Genomic DNA, 24,018 nt, shown 5'->3' on the forward strand with positions numbered 1-24,018 from the left:
GAGTGACTTTCTCCCATGACTCCTCTGGATCATCCAAATGGTCATTGGCAAACTGAAGACGGGCCTTGACATGTGCTGGTTTAAGCAGGGGAACCTTCCGTGCCATGCGTGATTTCAAACCATGACGTCTTAGTGTATTACCAACAGTAACCTTGGAAACGGTGGTCCCAGCTCTTTTCAGGTCATTGACCAGCTCCTCCCGTGTAGTTCTGGGCTGATTTCTCACCTTTCTTAGGATCATTGAGACCCCACGAGGTGAGATCTTGCATGGAGCCCCAGTCCGAGGGAGACTGACAGTCATGTTTAGCTTCTTCCATTTTCTAATGATTGCTCCAACAGTGGACCTTTTTTCACCAAGCTGCTTGGCAATTTCCCCGTAGCCCTTTCCAGCCTTGTGGAGGTGTACAATTTTGTCTCTAGTGTCTTTGGACAGCTCTTTGGTCTTGGCCATGTTAGTAGTTGGATTCTTACTGATTGTATGGGGTGGACAGGTGTCTTTGTGCATCTAATTTAGGATAATAAATGGAGTGGAGGTGGACATTTTGAAGGCAGACTAACACGTCTTTGAGAGTCAGAATTCTAGCTGATAGACAGGCGTTCAAATACTTATTTACAGCTGTATCAGACAAATAAATAGTTAAAAAAATCATACATTGTGATTTCTGGATTTTTTTTTTTAGATTATGTCTCTCATGATGACAATTTCAGACCCCTCCATGATTTCTAAGTGGGAGAACTTGCAAAATAGCAGGGTGTTCAAATTCTGAACTGATAAAACTGTATATGGCCATGTACCTCCCTACCGTCGCAATTTTCTTCAAAAATCCCACTTCTTCTATAACTCAGTCAAACTTTCTACTGTTATGATGAATTGTATGAATGTGGACACCGCTGGAGTCAGGCTCTTGTGTCTCTCCCTCAGAGGGCACAACAGGAGGAGCTGGACAAGATTGAAAAGCACATCAAGTCCTCAAAAGACAAGGAGAACGCCAAACCTCTGGACAAACCCGAGCAGTGAGTCGATGTTATTCCTCTTGACACTTCAACACTAATGACACAGCATAATGATGAATGCTGTGTCATTCTGTGAAGACTCTGAAGCGGGCAGAAGCCATGGGTTAGATCCAATGCAGCTGGTATCTGTTCTTGTGTTGCAGATTTCTCTACCAGCTCTCCCTGATCCCAAACTTCTCTGGCAGAGTCTTCTGCATCCTCTTCCAGTCCAGCTTCTCTGAGTGCACGTTGTCCATAATAAGGAAACTGGACACACTGCAGAGGGTATGCAAGGTGAGTCGAACTCTCCAAACTGAGGAAAATAAACCCACTGCATATTATGCAGGCAGAGAATGGGAACTGTTGGGATTACAAGGCTAATCATCCAAATAGGTTGAGTGAGATCAGAAGATCGATATCTGTACCTAATACACAGACATGAGGTGCATGAATACATAATTGCATAATCGCAGACTCAGGAAATGTTAGCTCAAGTTATCCTCGTAGGTGTCAAAGTAACATACCAAAACTTCTGAAACTTGTTAATTAACCTATGTAATTCATTTAATCTGTATTCATACAACAATTTGTGGTTTTAGAGGAGGTTACATGCAGGAACTCTTTTTTTGACAAATAACTGTTTATCCATTTGCCTAGGAGCAGCATCTCTGGCAGGTACGCACAGTTTGGCTACCTCAGTGTGACGCCAAGACTCAGTTAGAAATAGTTGTTTTTGACATTTCTGCTTGTGCACAGGTTAAACAAATAAAACAAATCAATCAGTGAGCTTTAGAATTCCTGAACTTTGGACATAGCCAGGCTAGCTGCTTCACTCCGCTTCCATTCAACCATTGCATTAGCAGTGCTTGCATATACAGCAGATGAATCAAAGTGTCATCATCGAGCTGAGCTCTCAGCAGTAACACTGAACCAGCTAAACATGGTGCTCTGTTCTCTTTATAAAGGTTTTCATTTCATGACAAAATGAACAATAGTTTGTAGAGATTTGATGTGAATGTTTCCGCTATGGAAAGAATCTCTCAAATGTGTAGACCTTTTAGCAGTTTTGTCAATACGTGTTTTCTCCTCGCTCTCACTTTGTCTCATCTCTGAACCACACACTTCTGTTTCCTCTCCAGGCGTTGCAGCACAGCGAGACAGTGAAGAAGGTTCTAGGTCTAGTTCTGGCCTTTGGTAACTTCATGAATGGTGGTAATCGAACCAGAGGCCAAGCTGATGGCTTTACCCTCGACATCCTGCCCAAACTGAAAGATGTCAAGAGCAGTGTGAGTAAAGAGGAAAAGATGCTGAAACTCAAAATGCTGCTCTTCTACCCTGGACATGGAGGCTTACAGTCTACATGTTTTTTATGCTGACTATATTTGTGTAATTTAAAAATAATGTGTTAACATTACACATCTTTTTAACTTTTTTGTAGTTTGCAGTGTTGCTTGACCCTATATTTATGGACACATCTAGTATACGCCATTTCTACACATTTCAACACAAAATTTTAATCTGTCCCCTCTGTGTGCTTTAAGGGTGTAAATAGAATTAAATTATTCTTTTTAGCCCACCCAACTCCATCAGCTCAGATCAGGACTCTTATAACTTCCCAACATTTGTTAAGCCTACAGAGTAATGTGGGACGGCCATCGTTCTCTCACAGACGAAAAGCACTAACAAGAAACTGCTTTGATTTAGCAATCCAAATAATATTCATCATGCTCCAGCTCTCACATCTTCTGTCTAGTCCTATGAAAACAATCTTCATCAACAGTGTCCCTTCCACCTTGACAAGAGGACTCAAATAAAACACACGCTACCATTTGACATAAGTAAGTCGACATGGGCGATTTGAGCTGATTCATGCTCAGGACAGGTTTTACTCCTCATATCCAGGGGAACAAAAGTTCTTGCCGTGTGTTGTACTGTACTTGAATAACCTAGTAGTAGCTAGCAATGACATGACTTGTCAGCTGTAAATTATGATCTTCTCAATTACAAAAATGTGTGGACATTGTTGTAGAGGAGATGTTTTCAGACTTTTCTCAAGGGAGTTAAAAGAAATCCTGCGAAGTTATACAGCATCCTGTGGACCATCCTTCATGTTCAGTTTCCAGTGTAAAAGCATTGGTGCAGTGACTGACAACTCCGTTTAGTGGTGATGTGCTTGGCATTGCAGTTGCAGACCCAGGCCTCATAACAGTTGGACACTCATAGTCTTGGGTAGTAGTTAGGTAAAATAATATAAACACAATCATTTTTCAATCAATAACCAAATTACAAGGTGTCTTATGCAATTCAATTTTTAAAAAAGTAAATTAAACACATTAAACTAAATATGGTGCTCTGGGGTCCACATTTTAACTGCTCTGCTGTTGAGGGACTCCTTGCTTTTGCTCACATGGGAAAAATAAACTTTTCAAAGACATAGGTCACAAAGTGCTTTCCAAAAGCAATTATACAGATCTGATGAGGAGTGATTTAGCCACATATGCAGGAGCCTGACTCTGCAATGCTCTGTAAGTAAGAGTGAGAATTCAACTGGATCCTATACCCAACAGAAAGCCAGGGAAGAGATTTCCATATGGGGGTTTTATGAGACCGTCTATTTGTCCTAGTGAGTAGCCTTACGGCAGCCGTCTGGATTATGAGGAGAAAAGTGCATTACAGTACTCAATGCGAGTAGCGGTAAAAGGTGTGTATAAGCACCTCTGGTTCAGCAGTTGAAACTACAGAGCTCAGTTTACTAATATTTCAGAAATACAAGATCTGTTCAGCTCCTTAACGTGGGGGTTGAACAACAAGCCTTGATAAAATATTACCCCTAAATTACACAGGTTGGAGTGAGCAACAGAGGAAAAGTCACAAAGAAACACTACAAACACATGACTTCTCCACTCTTTTCCTTTTCTCTACTTGCAGGACAGTATGAAAAGTCTTCTGTCTTACATCGTTGCATACTACCTCAGACACTTTGATGAGGTAAGCTTTGTAATTATTATACGCACAGTGTAACTCTCTCTTTTTAGACTCTTACCTTTGACCATTGCTTTTTTTAGTCCAGGTTTGTATATACTCTCATATCAGTTATCCTCTCACACAGAGATTATATTCAGAGCTACTAGGAAAGCAGATCTACAAAACAAAACAGGAAGTGAAGTTCACGGAACACACAAGGACAGATCTACCAAAGTAAAACATGGAGCAACTGCAAAATCAGGACATGGAAAGGACCAAACTAAAACATGGAGATAAAAGACTAAGGACAAAGACACAGGCCATAAGTAATAAAACACAGAAGTACATCGACCAAGAAAACACTAAACATGAACTAAAGCATGGGACTAAGAACTACGATGAGAGACAAGATAGTTACTAAGAAAACTTGATAATAAACTAGACTACAAAACTCCAAACCATGACAATATCAAATAAACACAGGAATAGACAACAGCACAAAACCAAATCCTAACAAGCTCTTAAAGTTCATATTTTATATTTACTGCATTAGTATCCAGTAAGCTAATAATGATGTGTGTGGTGGTCCTAAAATAGTATCAGACATTTATGATTAATGTCCTAATTGTTTATGTCTGGCCTAGGAGATGGATCTCTCTCCTCTATTGCTCATCATGAGCTTTCCTCACTTGTGTTCCCTGTTAAAGGTTTTTTGGGGGTAGTCTGAAGACAGAGTGTGTTGTATACTGTACATATTGCAAAACCCCACTTGTGATTTGTGATATTGGGCTGTATAAATAAAACTGACTTGGCTTAATGTCATAATGTTAATGTGTGTATGTGTGTCTCTGCCTGTCTGTCCATGGCAGCAGAAACTCTGTCTGTATTGACTTGGCTTAGGAACCAGAGGGTACCACAGTACAGTGTGTACTGGTAGCTGGAGAGTTGCCAGTTCACCTCCTGGACTCTGCTGAGGTGCCCTTGAGCAAGGCCTGGAACCACTTACAGCTCTTGGGCAGCATCACTCTAAAATCTCTCCCCACAGTAACTCTTCTTCTTCCTCACCAGGATGCTGGTAGAGAGACATGTGTGTACCCTCTCCCTGAGCCTCACGACCTGTTTCAGGCTTCACAGATGAAGTTTGAAGACTTTCAGAAAGATCTGACTCGATTCAGGAAGGACCTGAGAGGTAACGCACACACACACATTCAGTACACAGTTTACATCATAATTGGCGTCTGCTGTTGGAGTCGTTATCAGTTTTATTTTGTTGATTATTGTCTATTACCTCAGATTTCTTACCTGTGTGGACTGTTTGCATGTTTTGGACCCTTGCCTGCCTTGACCTCACTAGAAGCCTGTACAGATTTTATTTTATTATTAATAAAACACCATTTAACAGAACCTGCTCTGCCTTGGTGTGTGTGTCTGGGCCCACTCCCATGATGTTCTGCTTACTCGTTTGACTAAACGTGACACTACTGCAGTGTCATTTGTGATACTATTGGGGAAGTACCAAATTTGGAGACTTTAAACTTCTACACATGGTGCTTCTACACAAGTTTTGTCCTTAAAGCTTTTTTGCTTGTACTTTGCAACTTACACAGCACCTGGGCATCTAACCACCCTTGGTTAACCATACTGTAATATTTGTTTACTTGTATTTTACACAAAATGTGCTCTTGGCTTGATTGTAATTTCTGTCTCAATTATTTTATCAGCGTGTACGTCAGAAGTGGAAAAAGTGTGCAAAGTTTCAGACGAGGATAACCTGCAGCCTTTTAAAGACAAGATGGAGGACTTCCTCACAGAAGGTAACTGACAAAACAGCCCCATTATCTGAATAACATTCATATAATCTGCACCTAACAATTTACATGCCGTGCCAGTACAGGAAGTAGTGTGTTCTTTATCTAGTGAGGTAGAAAGTGGGGGTAAGGGGGTTTCCAATTCCAAATGTTTGTAACTAACCACAACCAATTGTTTTAGTAGCGTAAACTCAAAGATGTCCTGTTTTGTTTTATTGTTGACAAAATTTACATTTAGTGTTTATCACCAAAACACACTGTGTGTACCAGACATACAACCTGAAGTGGGCGTGGTTTATACAGGAAGTTACATTAAATGAAATGAAAATTAAATTAAATGTCAGTCTAACAACAGTAGTGGAAAGATATCATGCCACCAAGCCCTAATGTTCAAACCAACAATGAATTCCATCTGTATGGACAAAATTTGCAGCTGTGCATACCACTGATTAGCATATTTGATGAAATTGAAGTACTTACATGAATCTTGCCATCTTCACATTGTATCCACATGGTTGAAAATGCACTTCCTGAAAGTCGCTATAAGTGTCAGCTAAGTTAATGTAATGTCATATTCTTGTCTGATGAGACATTTGGACAAAAACCATAGGTGTATTACAAGAGCCGAATACATCACATCCAAGTGGCCATTATTATTACCCAAATTCTAGAAAAGCTGTGACTTGTGACATCAAATCAATGTAAGATCTATGGGACAGGCCGTTTAGTGGCAGTTGATAACAACAGACTCAAGTATTTGCTAATGTTTCATGTTTTGTATTGACCTCTTGTATTCGTCCTTCTTTCTAAGCTAAAAGTGAACTGGAGACCCTCGAAGCTCAACTCAGCAGCACTCACAAACTGTAAGAACAACCTCCTTTATCTGTTTTATTTCAACTGTCTGCATCCCTGACAGCAATGCTGTTGTACCAGTGAATTCTGAGGAGAGCTGTGATCTCCACAGTACATAACACTGTGGTCAATGCACTTCATCCATCAGCTGGCCATATACCTTATGTTTACATTAACATTACAGCATAAATTATAGCTAAAGCCTTGATCAATACTTCAGTGAAAACGCAGACGCGCCCATGCTTCGATACATTAGGGGTCTGCATATGCAGAACTCTGGGCTTCAACCAGAGTTGTGGTGGACAAGGCTGGCAGGCGGAAATACTGGCAATGAGCAAAATAAGGGGGCTGGGTCAGTACAGGTTTTCTAGATATACTAGATTAGACTCAACAATGACTGGATGTCTGGCCTTTATGTCGGCAGGCTGAGTCTTGATCAGGCATGTGCCGATTGCTAGCAGGCGAGGAATAGTGCCAAAACAGGATAGCCTGGTACACCCACACTTCACTGGAAAGGAGGGAGGGGTAGAGAGAGAGAGAGAGAGAGAGAGAGAGAGAGAGAGAGAGAGAGAGAGAGAGAGAGAGAGAGAGAGAGAGAGAGAGAGAGAGAGAGAGAACTAAAATGCACCAAGCATTCACCCAACCAGATGTCACAGCAGGGGGATTGTCAGCCTGTTGCCTTAGGTTGCTGTCCTCTCCATTACTCCATTAGTTCCCAACCTAGGGGTCAGGCACCTTCAAAGGTTACCAGATAAATCTGAGGGGTTAGAAGATGATTATTGAATGATTATTAAAAAAGAAAAAGTTCTGATACATAAATCTGTTTTCAGTTTTTGGACTTTCCCCCTATATTAACTCTTTTGGATTTAAAAATGAAGAACTGTCTCTTTGGTGGAACTGGTAACAAGTTGTTAGATAAATATATACACCATATATGGTAGGATTTCCCCCATTGTTTTCCCCAGGTAACGTTCAAATAATACTTTTGGGAACTACATGGCCACAACTCAGGACTTCAGTCACATCAACATACATGTTGCCTATAAACCACAAGCATGTCTGCTGTCCACATCCATTTTTGGTAATATATCCACCCCTGTAGGGGGTAAATTAAATTGACTTCTTTTATTAGCATATTTTTTTACTTTAATTTGTTTTGATTGGCAGGTCTCCCAAGCAACCATGCTAAGCTGTGGAGGTCTCGAAAGTGACAAATATGCTTGCAAGCGCAAACTCATATTCTAGCCTCAAAATGTACTTTCAGTCCCAGTTTCAGTTTCACCCAAATTTTTCTGTGGGTCAGTGAACATCATGGGTGTAGGGCTTCTGGTCTTCACATATACTCAAAGTGTGCAGTCACTGAAACATCAGCACAGTTTGTTTTTCAGTGTCATATTTACTCATGGGTAAAAAAGGAATGTCAATAAGTAAACTTGTTATTGTGTCCTGTCAGGTTCCTGGAGCTCACAGTGTTCTTTTCAGTGAAGGCCAAGGCAGGAGAGAAGGAGGTTTCACCCAATACTGTCTTCTGCATCTGGCACGAGTTCTCCTCTGATTTCAAGGACCAGTGGAAGAAGGAGAACAAAGCCATTCTCAAGGAGAGGTAACATGTGCTGCTCTAGAAACTGCTGCTGTTCCATTTTCCTTCTTTCTTTCTTTAAAAACAAAATAAAAATACTTTTTACTTTCTACTTTAAATAAGATCAAGATTAAAGGTCATAAATGCAAAATGAAGACCAGCCAAATGGATTACCAACATGACATTACATAATTGGAGCTGCTAAGTTAGTAAACGTGGTTAATAGAGCCGGTGTACTGACTAACTGTATCAACATTATGTGTTCTGCAGGTTAAAAGCAGCAGAAGAGTGTTTCCGACAGGCCAAGGAGAAGGCTTCCTATAGCGTCAAACCTAAACACGCCTCTGGCATTGTAAGTTGACCTTTTAATGTTACAAGCTTTAAATGAGCACTAAGTTAGCTCCAGTATGGAGAAAGAAGACAAAGGGTCACAATCACATTTAACCTTCACTTCACTTTAATATTTACAGAGAATGACATTTATGTTTAGGCTTTCCTAGCAATGTACATATTATGTGAAAGCAACATAACATGTTAACAGCATTTAAGCCACTTGTGACAAACTTAAAGAGCAGCTTCTAGAATGATTAGCTAATGTGGTAATTTAATTATCCATGGAAGCATGAAGGCAGGTGAAACAGGCTTCATGCACACATGTAATCCAAAGGGAAGGAAACTCGTTAAACTGCTAAACTTAGCCCACTTCAGCTTTTACTGCTCTGGTTGGTTTAGTCTCCGTTTTTTTCACTGCAGGACCAATGAGCACTAATTAGCTTCAGACAGTGGAAATGGGCTGGTTAAGGTCACATGATTAAGGCCACTATCACTTGCAGAGTCTCTTGAACAGTTAATTTAATTTATTTAAATTTTTTACAAAAGATGGCGATCAGTGCTGGCTACTAATACAAGACACGATGGGAAATTGGGCTACCAGTAGTGAAGCCAGCATACCTCTAACTTCCATTGTGAGCGTTTTAACTGAAATTATCTCTTTGAGTGCTATTATCTCTCTGTCAAGTCCTAAGAACTTGACCAAACAGTGGGTTACCCTAAATATTTATCCTCACTTCAAAATTAATTTTAAGTTCCCTACTCTTGTTGTTTTTTATAGCATATAGTAAGATGATAGACATGTGTATTGCACTTAACCTCTGTAATGTGTCCTTTCTACAGAAAGCCAAGCTTGGCATGAAGATTTGAGTCAGTGGACTTGGAATGCTTGTTTTCCCGACTTTGGGCACAGACAATAAAGTATAAGGAGGACAGAAGAGAAAAATGAAGGGACAGCACAAATGCATGTATGTGCAGCTGAGCCTAATCTGTACATCATCATTCATTCATTTCTTTTTTCCAGTGTGATCACATTTGCCTGCTCTGCCAGCCTGTTGCCTTAGGTTGCTGTCCTCTCTAGCTGCTCTAGGGCCACCAGGCACCAGTAATGATGTGTTGTTGGGATCACCACAACTCAGACAAATTACATGCAGTATACATCAGCTGGAATAACAACATATTGTCTGTGCAGCCTATAAACCTTCATATATAAAATAACAAATATATTATGAATTAAGTTTTTTCAGCAGTATGGTAAAGTCAAAAAATAAGCCACACAGTACTGTAATCTCCATAAACAGACAAAAGCCTCAGTGAGAGGGGATGTGAGGAAGACTTCTTTTTTAAATTCTGACTAAGGAACTGGCACAACCAACAACCGCATGACTCAGTATTACATGATTATACCGAACATGACTGTCCTTCTGGCCATGTAGTATTTAAATTCAGCTAATTTGAGATTTTTGGATGCTCAAAAATAAAAAATAAAAATGTCCCAGAGTTCTGTAAGGTACACATGTTTTGACCAATAGGTGCAGCAAACACATCTTCGCGCATTTAGAAGAATAACAGGTGTATCGATTTATTGCACAGCCAAACTAACATGGGCTGATAAGGTGACATGCAATTTTAATAAAAAGAAGACTGTCATGGACATGATAATACTGATCAGACGTCCAGTACATAAATCATCATGTCCTGTGAATCCCTTGTTTCCCTTGGAAACAGAGTTCAATACAACCCATGCCCTAAATAGTTTGAAAAACAGGAGCTGATAAAATCTAAAAGATTATAACTTCAAACTGTTAAGCATTCAGATCCACCAGAATATGTTTCTGTGAATGTAGCTTGGGAACAATGGAGATAACAGCACAAGGATGATGTAAGGCTGGAAGGCAAAACTCAGCTGGAACATTAAAAGCATTCGTCTGCAGTAACACTGATGATCTTGCCAAGCACAAACATGCACTCGCATGTATAATTTCATCACTTGTATTTATTTGAAAGAAAGAAAAACTTCCACTATTTGCAGTCCACTATTTTCCACTATTTCATCCAATCGTAAATATCCCCATATATACAGGCTTTTGCTTTAGGCTATAATGTTATGGTCTATTTCTTGTTGGCATAAAGTATTCATTATAAATGGCCATAAATTCTTGAATGCACTGGACAATTTCAAACAAATGAAGGTGGCACTAAAATAGCATACACTTAAATGGCCATAACTTAGTGGTGACAAGTCTGACTCATGTTAACGTGTCAATTTATCTTTGTCCAAATGTTTGATAAAATCATCTTTAGAGCTCTGTGCAGCATTGGTGAAAGTATGCATTTTGTTTGTCTTGGAACTTAGCCTGGGAGTGTGAAGAGGACCATCTTGTCTGAATAGAAATGTTGAAACCTCAACAGCCACTGAAGTCAAAGAGAATGAGAGTGACTGCCATTTAGCAGTAACAGCACTTGCTGAGATATGTTCTGGTTATATTGTGCAAATATTACTGACAACAACTTCAAAACTCTATGTTCAAAAGTGACAGAAATCTGAGGATTCCCAGACAGCAGCTATGTACACATCCTTTCAAATGCCTCAGTAAATTGTCTCACCTTGCTATCAGTTCTCTCTACATGGACTCTTACACACTACCACAATGCTGTTTGTAATTCTATATCTTAACTGTACAATCGGATTTATCCTCTCAGTAGAAAATCTAACTCAGTAAACATTTTTACAGCAGTGTTGATGGGCAGGAGAAGAAAGCCACTGTAAACTTACATGTGTAATTTTAATGTATATGTCATATCATACCAGATATGCCATAGAAGGTGTATGTTTTTTCATCACCCCGTTAATCACATCTTTGTGGTTGAAAGCTAAGTGGTGAAGGATGTATAATGCATTAAATGACAGTTATTGAATTTTGTTGCAGAACTAATGACTATCGATGTAAAGTAATAAATTTATGGTGAGACACGTTTTGTGTTTCTTTCATTGATGTCCTCTCCTGCTGGCCAACATGATACACTCAATAAGAACTTGACTACGTTTCATGTGCAATAAAAGTTTTTGTATACATGTATATGAAGAGGATGCAAGGGTGTGGGAGTGGTGTCATTTATGTAAAATAAAGATTATGAATTCTGCATTACTTTGGTTTTATGCAAAATTTCTTTGTGATAAGGCTGGGAACATGACTGAAAGGTTGCAGTCCAGGCTGGACTTGAATGAGCCATAGTTTACTTTTTTATTACCAATAGTAAAAAAGTGTAGTGGTTTCCCCAGAGTATAGGAAGCTGAAGTCCTGATATTAAATCCAGGCTATCTCTTCTATTAGCTTCAAACTTTTTAATTAGCTCCTAGAGGTTTTCAAACTCTGAGGACACCAGGGGTGGACTGGGGCAAAAAAGTGGCCCAGGAATCTTTTCCCGGTCAGCCCATTCTCTGTACAAAGCATTTGTCAAGTCTGTACTACAAAATGGAAGAAATGGTCTAAGGCTTCTGCTTTGGGCCCTGTAAAAAAAAAAATCCACATTTTAACGGGCACTGACTTCTTGGCCCTGGCTATCTCTGTCAACAGCAGAATTATCCTCAGCCTAGATGAGTGATTAGGATTAGGATTAGGATCAGAATATTATGTTAGGATACCACTAAAACATAACATTACCAGTATTTTATTATTAAATGATAGTATTAAATATTAGTACATCATGTCGGGATGACAATATACCTTTATTAGTATACAAGTCCTAGTCAGGGGCCGACATTAGGAAAAGTAGCAGCAGTCGTAGTAATAGATTAATTTCAATTAGACAGTAACTAGATGGGCTAAAATTGATCATTTTAGTAGTTTTTCTTTCATTAACCCAGAGGTTAGGTCTGCATTTCAAACGTTTCATCATGTTCTGAAGTGGAGTGTGTGACTGATTGACATAGCCAATCATATTAAAACCGCTCTACCCCACCCCATCTGGGCCACTAACCACCCACAATGGGCCAGTAGATCATAATATCTGTACCCCAATATCTTCTGTCTGACCCACTCAGAAACTTATACATAAATGACTTGTCAGCTCTGTCTCTCTGCTGTTTGGTGCTAAGCAGATAGTGTACAGTGGTTTTATCAGAGCTTTAAACAGCTGTCTTCTGCTGCTTTAAACAAAGACGAATGGTTGAACTGTCCTTATTGGTGATTCAATAACCAGTTAATGTTTTAATTCGCAATGCAATGGTGAAATAGGCAACAGAACAAATATCTCATATTCTCAACACTAAATCTGCCAAAGACAGAATAATAGTTTACGCAGGAATTTAGGATATCCCCCCTAAATCACAGTGATCCGAGGCGTTAAAATTTTTAATTTTTCTAACCAGTTGAAAATAGTTGGAGAATACTTGGAGAGTAAAGCAATTCATCTCAGACCCCATTCCAACACTGAATAGAGTAGTTGAATCATTCAACAGAATACTCCACCTTAATACACGGCTTTCATCAGCCTGTGCAAGGTGACTTTCATTGACAATTTTAACCTCTTTTTGGAGAAAAAGGAACTTTTCAAAAGAGATGGCATTCTCCCCAACCTGACGGGAACCTGAGTGCTTTGTGCCAATCCAAGCAATGGAATGCAGAACCTGTCCTGTAAAACCAATAAGGACGCTCCAGGGTGACTGATAAGTAAGTAAGTAAGTAACTTTATTTAGAAATATAGCATCGTTCAAGAGCCATCACAAAGTGCTTCACAAAAGAAATAATGCATACAGACGTAAAACACCACACAACAGAAATAAATACAAATGGGTCTTAAGCTGCTTTTTAAAGGTGTCCATGGTGTCAACAGATCTTAAGTCCATAGGGAGACAGTTCCACAATTTAGGAACCACCACCTCAAAAGCACAGTCCCCTTTAGTTTTAAATGAAGTTTATCTGTTAACTTTGGTTTGGGAGCGGGGCCATGCCTCAACCACACCTCCAGTCACCTGTCAAGGTCTGCCTGAAGCAAGACAGATCATGCTTCATGCTCAACCGCATAATCACAATCACAATCATGGATCCAGAAATTTAGATCAACTTGCCTGATTCAGAAGACGATCTGTATGACAATTGGTTTGAAACCGGCTATGTTCCAGTCATGTCACAACAGTCCACAACCAGGGGAGCCGCTTGTGCTCAGAGGTTAACATACCCCAGCCCTGCTGGGATCTCCACTCTAGCTCCCCTAAAGAGATATCTCCAACTCCCAGGGAATTCCTAGCCTCTTCGTCAGCAGCCTCCCTCTCGTACAGGCACCAACCACTCTTCACGGCGTGGCATGCCCTCTTCAGTAGTGTGGCTGCTTTACTTCCACAAATCCAGCCCGACATAAGAGACTGGACCGATGCCCGCCTACGACGATTCCTCAGAGGGAAATCCATTCCTTTCCACCGCAACAACAACAGAACAAGATTGTTTCATCTCTACTTAGCCTACATCAAAACTCTGGCAACAACAACCTCCAGTGCTTCCAGCTCGGCTCAACACCAGTTCCACTTCAGGGCAGCTCACATTCTTGGCCACCACAACAACATTGGGAATTCATTGTCTTGTCTCTCATTCAGAAATTCAGACACAGGGCTCCAGAATCCGATTTTCATGCCATACCAGTCTCACCGTTTTTCAGCCACATCATTCAACTAGCTCCACAGCTGAGAAAAAGCTTTACAAGAAGCCTTCCTCGACAGTCTCTGCCCAAGCATTCTCTCAGCATGCGTGCCCGGCTCTAATTTCATCACCCACGCTTTTTCAGTGCAAATGCATCAACCACACCTCCAATCACCTGTCAAAGCTACGCAAACGTGTTCTACTCAGCCTGGCCCGCTTCTCTTAGATGGCTTGACCCACCCTCCCTTTACCGTCTCTTCATATATTAACTGTTCCTGCATCACTCCCTCCATTCATCCCTACACACATCCACTCATCCTCTCTTTCCTCCTCCCCTCACCCCTTAATCCTCTCTTCCAGCATCCCTTCATCCCCTCATCCCTTCATGCTCTCTTCCCTCATCTCTTGATCCCATCATCCCTTCATCCCCAGACTCATCCCTTCCTATTCAATCCACATATCTCTCATGTCTCATCTAGGTACTGTCTGGGGGGCTCGAAATAAGCTCAGGTGAAAACACTTCCGAGACGGAACCTCTACACTGAGTATCCTCCCCCTGCTCCATTGTCAAGTGCGGCTAAAGTTATAGCTATAATGCTAATTTTACACCTGATGTGAAAACTACTGAGCAAACGTTCAAATTGTTTGGCCAATTTTTATGTAAAATTGAGTTGAAATATGGTGATTTTTGTAGTGGTTTATGGTAAGATGTGGAACAATGATTTTGTGTGTTTGTGGACTTGTAAGTAACTGCTAGGTTACAGTTGCAGTGTGAAGTGGCTTTGATTAGGATCACACTACCTTGTTTCTTACGACCCGCCCTTCTCTGCTTCTGATTGGCTAGTAGTCCTTACCTGGGAACTGTGCATGTGCAACTCCCAACAAAGATTTTGTACAAGTAAGATGCATCACTCTGTAGCTCAAGAGCGGAGCGTACAACACAGGTGAAAAAATGTGTTTTTTGAAAATTAAACCATGTAACCTGTTCTGGTACAACCCCTAAATAAGATTTTGAACCTGAAAATGAGCAGAATACCACCTCTTTAAACTATGTGGGCCTAAAAATACTTACTGGTCGCAATCTGCCACATAGAAATTCAAAAGTTTGATGGCACATACAGGCAGTATGTTCATACAGTGTTTTGCATGAACACATGTTCATTGAACATGCTTGTGTTTTTGGTCTCTGGTTAACATGATCTTGCACTCTCAGTGTGGAGATGTTAGATGACCATGAAAAGTTCTCTGTGATGCTGATTCCCAGGAACCTGAAACTGTTTACCTGCTCCCTCTCAGCACCACTGATGTAGACAGGAGTGTGTTTTTATCTCCTTTTCCCTGAAATCAACAATAAGCTCCTTGGTTTTGCTGATGGTGAGCAGTAGATTGTTCACTGCACCACTCAATTTCCTCCCGATATAAAGTCTCATCGTTGTTTGAAATGCGGCCGAACATGGTGGTGTTGTCCATAAACTTCGAGTTCTCTCCATGTCAGGGGATGCGTTTGTGGGTGAACAGCGTGGACAGGAGGGGGCTGAGCACACAGCGCTGGGGGCTCCGGTGTTGAGCACTAGAGTGGAGGAGGTGAGTCTGCCAATCCGAACTGTCTGGGGTCTGTTTGTGAGGAAGTCCAATATCCAGTTGCAGAGTGTTGTATTTAAACCCACAGTGCAGAGTTTGCTGATCAGTTTCATGGGGAGATTGTGTTGAATGCTGAGCTGAAATCCACAAACAGCATTCTGATGTAGGTGTTGTTTTCTCAAGGTGTGTGAGGGCTGAGTGGGGGGCAGTGGAGATATCATCCTCTGTGGATCTGTTGGTTCTGAAAGCAAAGTGGTGAGGGCCCAGGCTGGCTGGGATGTTGTTCTTTATGTGCCGAAGAACCAGTTTCTCAAAGCACTTCATCATTAGTGTCATATGTGAACAAATCTGGTGACATCATCATGTTGTACTCACATGTGATATTTGATAGTTGTAGCCTTTTTTGCACAATCAAAACTGGTTTATTATAATTACAGTTAAGTACACATTGGAAATCCCTTTGCTCCTACTTGGTTGTTTTTTTATGTATAGCACTTTGAATTACCTTGTTTTTGAAATGTGCTATACAAATAAACTTGCCTTGCCTTGGTCTTTTTTTGATTCAAAATGTGCGCATACTGCAAGGTATTGCATCTTCATTTCAGACAACTTTTTAGGTGTTACTAGTTACTAGGGGTTACTAGTTCAATTAGTTTGAAAACTCTAAATTCAGGGCAAGCCTATCCCAAAAGAGCGGCATATATTAGTTTCTTTATAAATGTGTCAACAACAAGTACTGTATAATCAGCGCTTGAAGTGGAAAAAAGACAGAAAAAAGAAGAAATGCCAGTACTCCCCTTCATTCATTCACATGTTGTGTATTGGCTGGGATCAGCAAATAAACCAAAGCAGCAGCCGCCACCTCCCTATGTTGGAGTCGTCCTGGATGATACATGTAAAACGGAAATACATCTTTAGAAGCACTTCCTGTCTTCTGGGGTCAGAATTTCCTTCCTCTACAATGACTACACCACTCAGTCTTCAACTTTACACATACATAACTCCTTTTATAGACTTTAGCAGCTTCTACAGAGGGAGGTGGTTCACTTCCACTTAGCTCCAGAGTTCAGATCTGTTGACTCAGAGTCCTGCTCTCCTACATTTGTGCTCCATGGGCTGTATCCCATCATTACAGCTGCCAATCTTTGGGGTCTAGGAAGTCCATACTCATTCACTCCAATATCACAGCAGTTGTAGAGATCCAAAACAATGGTCAATGTTGTTCTACAGCCCTCATGCAGATAATTCACAAACTAACATTAATATATGCCCAACATCAGTTAATTCTCAGTTTAGCTCATACTCCTGGGTATAACAACAGCATTGTTGACCCACTTCTCACGTTAGAAATTTAGACTATTGTTCCTAGAATTGGACATGCATCCCATACCAGTCCCATTGCCTTCAGCCATGTAATCTCTCAGCATTTCACTGGCTGGAATTGTTTCAAGGCATATCACACCCCATACCAGCTTCCATTTTCCTCTCCAGACGTAATGTCTGGATGTGGGGATCTGGTCTGATGGCAGAAGCTCTTCCTGAGCCACTCAGTGCTGGCCAGGTGTATCCAGTACTTTCTTCTAGACTGCAGTAGGGAGAAATTTCTGCAAATTCCTTCTGTTGTACTTTACTGTGAACAAGTTTGCATAGCAGAGGCCTGATCGATCCGAACTCCATTACAGTTGATGTCTTGTTGTCTTGACAGACCTGACAAAGCATGAATTTATATGTTTAAAAAATCAGCATAATTTTGATTTGTTTATTGCAATTATCACAGCAAAACTTTCTTTTGGGTTCATACCGCTTTAGTAAACCAGGCTGTGTTTACTTCCGTAAACATTGTGTGGCTTTCAGATTAGCTCAAGAACAGTGCGTAGAGAGCTTTATGGAATATGTTTTCATGGTTGAGCAGCTGCATCCAAGCCTTACATCACTAAGTGCAATGCAAAGCGTCGGATGCAGTGGTGTAAAGCATGCTGCCACTGGACACTAGGGCTGGAACTATTGATTATTTTTGTAGTCAACTAATCTGTTAATTATTTATTCGATTAGTCGACTAGTCACGATTATTTTTGTCACCCCCTAACCGTAACCCTAATTAAATAATTTAACTAATTAAATATCTTTCAAGTGATGTCCAACACACAGCCTAACTAGCTAACATTACCATTAAGTGAATAAGGTTTACTATTCAGAATGAACACCAGTATCAATACCAGGGGGAAACCAGGGAACACAACAAGACAGTGTAGGCTACTTCTATAATTCACTTACTTTTATTTTGTTTGCTAACACAACTAAAATAGCATTCTCTTAGCCAGCACCTTCCATGAGACCTCAAAACAAAGAATGCAAAGAACTATGGAGAGGCTGCTCCAAGATGACAGCCCGGCTTTATCACCCAAAACAATAAGCTCATAATCTGATTTATTGCCAAGTAGGTTTTAACTTTAAAAGGTTTAACTTTTTAACAAATATTTTTGCTTTGGAATTATATTTTAAAAAAGCACATTAAAAGAAAGTACTATAACCACAGCTGTACACTAACAATGTAATGTCTATTAAGAATAATAAAGCAACAGCCCACTTTCACAATACTTTTTCTTAATTTTTCCAAAGTGCTTATAAATTTTATCTTAAGTGGAGTTCTTTAGGCTACATCTTGAGCCAGATGTTTCTTGATCTACTTTAAAATATTAAACCATTACTCAAATTGTAAAGACAGAATGTCAGCGGTACGAACATTGAAACTATCTTACAGTTGTGGCCTTTCGTCTGTCATTGCTGCTCTGTTGTTGTTGCTACAGTGGTCTGTGTAACTGGGACCAGAGGGCTCTGTGGGCGTGACTGACCGGCCGGCTGGCTGGCACCACTAACCTCACGGGCACTTGTGGAGCTTCTCAACCCCGAAAACGTTTGAGCATATTTTGAATTCGCCATCAACTTTTGTAAAACTGCAAATATTCAAATTCTACACAGTTGATTTCTCACTTCAAAACGTCTCAAAAGTGTTTTTAGTGATGAAATAGCGTACAAAACTTGTAAAAACCAAAAACTGTTCTGCCTTTTTTCTCCATTGCTTTCAGCTTCTCGCATGCTTCTTCTTCGTGAGTAGTCTTACAGTCAAGCAGTCATGGCAGACAGTGGAAGCGAAACGGTGACAAATAAATTTAAATAAATAATAAAACAGACAAAGGAGTATATTAATACTCTCTTGTTAAAGTAAAATCTGTCAGGCACAATATGGTATCCAGCTCCTCATACTCTATACCAGGCTACTGGGCAGGACAGGTTTTAAGTAAGTAAGTAAAAGTAATTGCAGAATGTTATGCGCTATACATTATCATTAAGCATGACCGGTTTTGGCATTGGGTCAGTGATGGTCTGGGGTGGTATATCCTTGGAGGGTCCCACAGAGGTCCACGTGCTAGCCAATGATACCCTGACTGCTGTTTGGTAAGGGGATGAATTCCTCAGAGCCTTGTCAGACCTCACGCTGGCGCAGTGGGCCCTGGGTTCCTAGTGGTGCAGGACAATGTCCGGCCTCACGTGGCCCCAGTGTGTAGGTTCTTCCTGGATGACCAAGGCATGAATCCCATTGATTGGCCCTCACGTCCCCCAGACCTGAATCCAATTGAGAACCTCTGGGATGTTATGTATCATGCATCTAACACTGCCATGGAGTACCACAGACTAACCAGGAGCTCACGATTGCCCTCAACCAGGTCTGAGAGGAGATCCGCCAGGACACCATCTGTCATCTCATCAGGAACATGTCCAGATGTTGTCAGGAGTGTATACAGGGCAGTTGCCGTGATGAAAGTCACCAATGTTGGATCAGCCTGTGATTTTGCTGTGTGATTTTGAATCCAGCCCTCATTTGGTTGGTAACTTTGGTTTCCACTGGCTGTTGTTGCACCATTTTGTTCTCAACAAATTATACAATGTACAGTAAAGATTTTAGAACTATTTAATTAATTTAGATCTGATGTGTGGTTTAAGAGTTTGCTCAATGTTTTTGAGCAGTGTATTAAGAAAAACAGGCAATAATGTGTATTTTCATCCACTCCATGCATTAAATGAATAAACAGCTATTTGCTCATTCCCAGTATGTTATTGTTGAAACTGTATAGCTTTGTTAGAGAATTCAGACAATTTTGGATTTAATAATAATTTGAAATGAGACTGTGACTAGCAGAGTTTTTCTTTGACAATTACAACTACCCCACCATATAGTGGTTTGGTGGAATGTTGCAGTATAGGTAGACATATTTAAGGGGACTGCAAAAATTGGTGAGGACACAAATACAAAAACACAAACATCCTCCTTTGTCCAGAAAATATGTTATAAGTGTCTCTGTTTTTGGACTGTGTTTATTCTATTCTTTATTTTTCTTTACTAAAAATTTCATCTTGACATCAGATACATGTGCTGTGCAGTGTTTCTGCATGTGTTCAAAAGCATGTGCAGTCTTTGTGTGAACGTGGTGAGTTGTAATGCCATAGAAGTAACATTAGATGGCACCACAGAAAGCTATAGACATACCTCAATATCTGGTGGTCATAGCCAGCCTGGTTGCTTTTAACCCATCTTTATGTGAAGTTAACACTATGCCAAAGTGACACATTAGATCTCATCAAATTAATTTTATGGGACAGTGGTCTGATCTTTAAAACAGACAAAGTAGCGCCTGAGTCAACCAAAACACAACATTGTGAACAAATGTAGGCTGTTCAGGCTTATTAATATGTAATAATATTTCAATATAATATTAATGTTAGCTTAAATGTTTTTTTATGGCACTGTTATTAATAGGATTATTATTTTGGTATAGTTGGTCTGATTTACCCAGTGGTGTATGTATCAGGCTGGTCCGTTACCGGAGTCCGTCCCGCCGCTGCCAGCTTTCAGTTAGTTGAGTGTCATTCAGTTTCTTCTGACTTTGTTCTGTCTTTGCGTTGATCTTCTGCATGTACAGCATGTCCTATAGTGGTCTGCAGGGAAGCTGTTTTTCATTAAAGTCAGCTCTTCCTTACTCCATCTGGCTTCATTCGGCTCAGAAAATATTCCTTTAAGTGAACTTTATAGGGCTACGATGGATTTGCTCCCATTTGACCTTGTGTCAGACAACTATTAAGATCAAAAGCATCTCTGCAGGCATCATTTAGTCAAGGGAGGGCATCTCTGTACTGGGCATTGTCATTGTTGCTGTAAGTATGCAGATATTTTGTCATGTTGCTCATCAGCCATCTTAGTTCAGTCATTGTGGGCCTATATTCTTTAACAAAATGCTCCAACTGTGTACTGAAGCAGTCTAAGTTGCCAGATTGGCTGGTCACATGAGCCATGGCCTCGACAATTTCCTGTTCTGACCATGGTCTGAATACTAATACTCCTTGTCCTGTCCTTGTCCTCCATTGGCATTTCAATCTCTGGGCGTTTGGAGGGAGAACCAATGTGTCGCATCCCTTCAGTATAAGCCGAGGACCTGTTTTGTCTTTCGGACTTTGCAAGATTTAGTGGCTTTAACCTTTGGTTTCACATTGGGCTGTGGTGTGCTTCATCAGCGAGGGGAGTTTCCCCCTCAATATCTCGGTCTACTTCCTTAGCTGGAACTCAGATTGGAGCATACAGAAAAGGAGAGGAGTCCAGGTCTGGATCAACTGGAGTGGATTCCATGATTAGCGTGAATCGGTTAGAGAAGGATTTAATGTGTTAGTTTAGGACCTCTGTCCCACTCAAACTTCGCTTTACTCTGACTCTTCCCCTTCTCTGATTATTTTCTCACAAGGTCCATTTAGTCTCTTGTCCTATACAGAATATACTGGTCCACTTGTTCAGCAGATACACCAGAAATCCACAAATACAACAAAATAAGACAAAAATAATCAAGACAGGTCTGTCCTTCAGGACTTATGCTAGATATTGTTGACTTATACCTTTCTTTACTTTGTTATTCTCAATAGTTGTTATTATTTATTAATTTCTCACTGTGCATGTTCTTCTTTAATGCCAGGATTAAAGCAAAGATTGGAGCGAAGGTCTGGGCTCCACCAAGGACAGCTTCTCACTCGTAGAAAGGAATTTCTCTGTGTAAGCTAACTTCTGTGCTTCAACAGAGTCCGAATCAGTCGTCCAATCCCATCCTCATCACAAAGTTAGTTGTGGAAATTTTAAATTTCCATGTGAAGAAATTAAAAAATAAAGAAGTTCCAACAAACATTTTTATTATTATACTGTTTATTAAAAAAGAGTAACAGAGCTAGTAAAGTTAATTCAGCTGAAGGGCAGCTCTTTACGTAGTGAAGAGTGTATGCAGAGAGTCCGACAAACAGAAAAGACAACTCAGATCATAAAGCCTTGAGAGGAACTGACTTCTCACGGGAATGGAATCCTCCTGATTCTCCATAAGACAAAACACTCTCACAGGAATTCAATGTACCGAAACACATGTGCCCTTGAGTGGAAATGGAACTCAACTAAGCAAAAGAAAACTAGCGCAATATGACAGATATTACAAGTACATATAAGGTAATAATTAATTTTACTCCTACAGTGTTTACATTCAGTGTTACTCACCAAAACATTGTGTGTACACTTGAGGTCTAATAAATGCGTTAAGTGCAGTTCCTTCCTTATTAAACATTTTAACATTTTATGTCAAATCCAGTATTGTTGACACCCATGTTTACTGGCTTGCAGTCTTCTTCTTTACTGTATCTGCTGGCGCATTGCTGCATATTTCACCTGTTAACACCACCATCAATGGAATAGTGGGAATTTATTTTCTGTGTACTGTGCCACCCAAGCTCACGTGTGTGCACACCCTCCTGCACATGTATGAGATAAACAAAACAGGGACCCACTCATAGGAAATCAGTTCCAAAGTGCTACTACTGGTATAAAACTCCACAGGGACACTTTAAATTGGATTTTGAACGGCAGACTTTTACTTCTCAGTTGTTTTTTTTGCAATTGTTGTATTGGTACTTTTAAGTAAAGGAAACAAAATAAATTAAATGAGTGATCTTATGCCATTCACTGAGTAAAAAGAAACTCAACACAGCAGTAACAGCTAGAGCTGAATGTGTCAGATGGAAAAGACACTGTTTATATTTAATACTTACTCAATAGAGAGCAAGTCTGAGATGTATTATAAGAGGGGTTGGTAATAATTCAACCCCAGTTCATATTGGGGTTGGATTATGCTAGAAAATAAATTCTTCATACTTGCCTTACCATGTCATAACGCAAATGTCTTTATAGACAGTCTCTAACAGAAGCCCTATAAATTGTTGCACTCAGTTGTTCATGTGAAAGCATTCAGGGTTGGGTATCGTTTAAAATTTTATGATTCCAGTACCATCCATCCATCCATCCATTGTCAACCGCTTATCCTGTGTACAGCAATTACAGTAGCAAAACCAATGATACCAATACCAATGGAGTGGTTCATTCGATACCCTGCTATTTTTTTGTTGTTATGGGCAAGCGAGGAGATCTATTTCGTTTTTCGTTTTTTCAAAAACATTGTATAAAAATATTGGGAAACTGAATCAGATCACTCCTCATCCTAATTTTGTCATCCTCAGAGGAAGGGGGCCAACTTGGGAGTTTTTTTTTAGCCTATTTGAAAGAGAGACAATGAAGCGTTTTAGTGACCACATGATTTGTGTAAAACGAATTTAAGTAAAATTTGTTTGTTGAAAGTCAACAGAGAATTATATTGTTTACTTTCAATTAATAAACTGAATTGAAAGATCTCCGCAAGTGCTGTTTACTTTAGTAGAGAGTTGCAAACTTCCTCTATAAAAGATGACATTAAGAAGTAGAAAACGATTAAAGATGTGTTATTCTGCTTTTTGCCTCTCCCCTCTCCTTTATTGCGTTATATATCTTTTTTGTGCATGTAACAGGTTTGCAAAGTGAAAAAGCCAAAAGTCCACCCCAAAGGGAGTTCCCATCTCCCACAGAAAACACTGCCCTGAACTGCCTGAAAACTGCTCGTTTGTAGTCCAGCTGCTTCCCTTTCATCCCTGTGACGTCACAGGGATGAAAGCTAAATGTGCCTCATATAACGCTCTCCAAGCAGCTAGTCCGACACGCTCTCAAAAACACCAGTGGAAAAACACTGACCTGCAGCACACAGCTCTCGTCTCCCTTCCAAACACTAGCTACCCTCCAGGCAGTCAGTGGACATAAAGTTGTTCCTGTGATGTAGAGACAGAGCTCAGTTAAAACTTTATGGATGAAAGATACTTTTGTTACAGATTA

The 24,018-nt window shown here is 40.2% G+C and overlaps 1 protein-coding gene across 1 annotated transcript in view; it reads left to right on the top strand.

Moving 5' to 3' along the window:
* fmn2b (formin 2b) overlaps window positions 1-11,500 on the top strand; it is a 32,277-nt gene extending 20,777 nt beyond the window's left edge. The window contains 10 exon segments of the mRNA XM_046069677.1: window positions 923-1,014; window positions 1,158-1,287; window positions 2,133-2,279; window positions 3,922-3,981; window positions 5,026-5,146; window positions 5,679-5,771; window positions 6,577-6,628; window positions 8,071-8,220; window positions 8,467-8,548; window positions 9,370-11,500. Of these exon segments, the coding sequence (XP_045925633.1) occupies window positions 923-1,014; window positions 1,158-1,287; window positions 2,133-2,279; window positions 3,922-3,981; window positions 5,026-5,146; window positions 5,679-5,771; window positions 6,577-6,628; window positions 8,071-8,220; window positions 8,467-8,548; window positions 9,370-9,396 (954 nt within the window). The 3' untranslated portion in view covers window positions 9,397-11,500.
* Window positions 11,501-24,018: the final 12,518 nt, after the last annotated feature.

Source organism: Micropterus dolomieu, linkage group LG14 (assembly GCF_021292245.1).
Source record: "Micropterus dolomieu isolate WLL.071019.BEF.003 ecotype Adirondacks linkage group LG14, ASM2129224v1, whole genome shotgun sequence".
NCBI lineage: Eukaryota > Metazoa > Chordata > Actinopteri > Centrarchiformes > Centrarchidae > Micropterus > Micropterus dolomieu.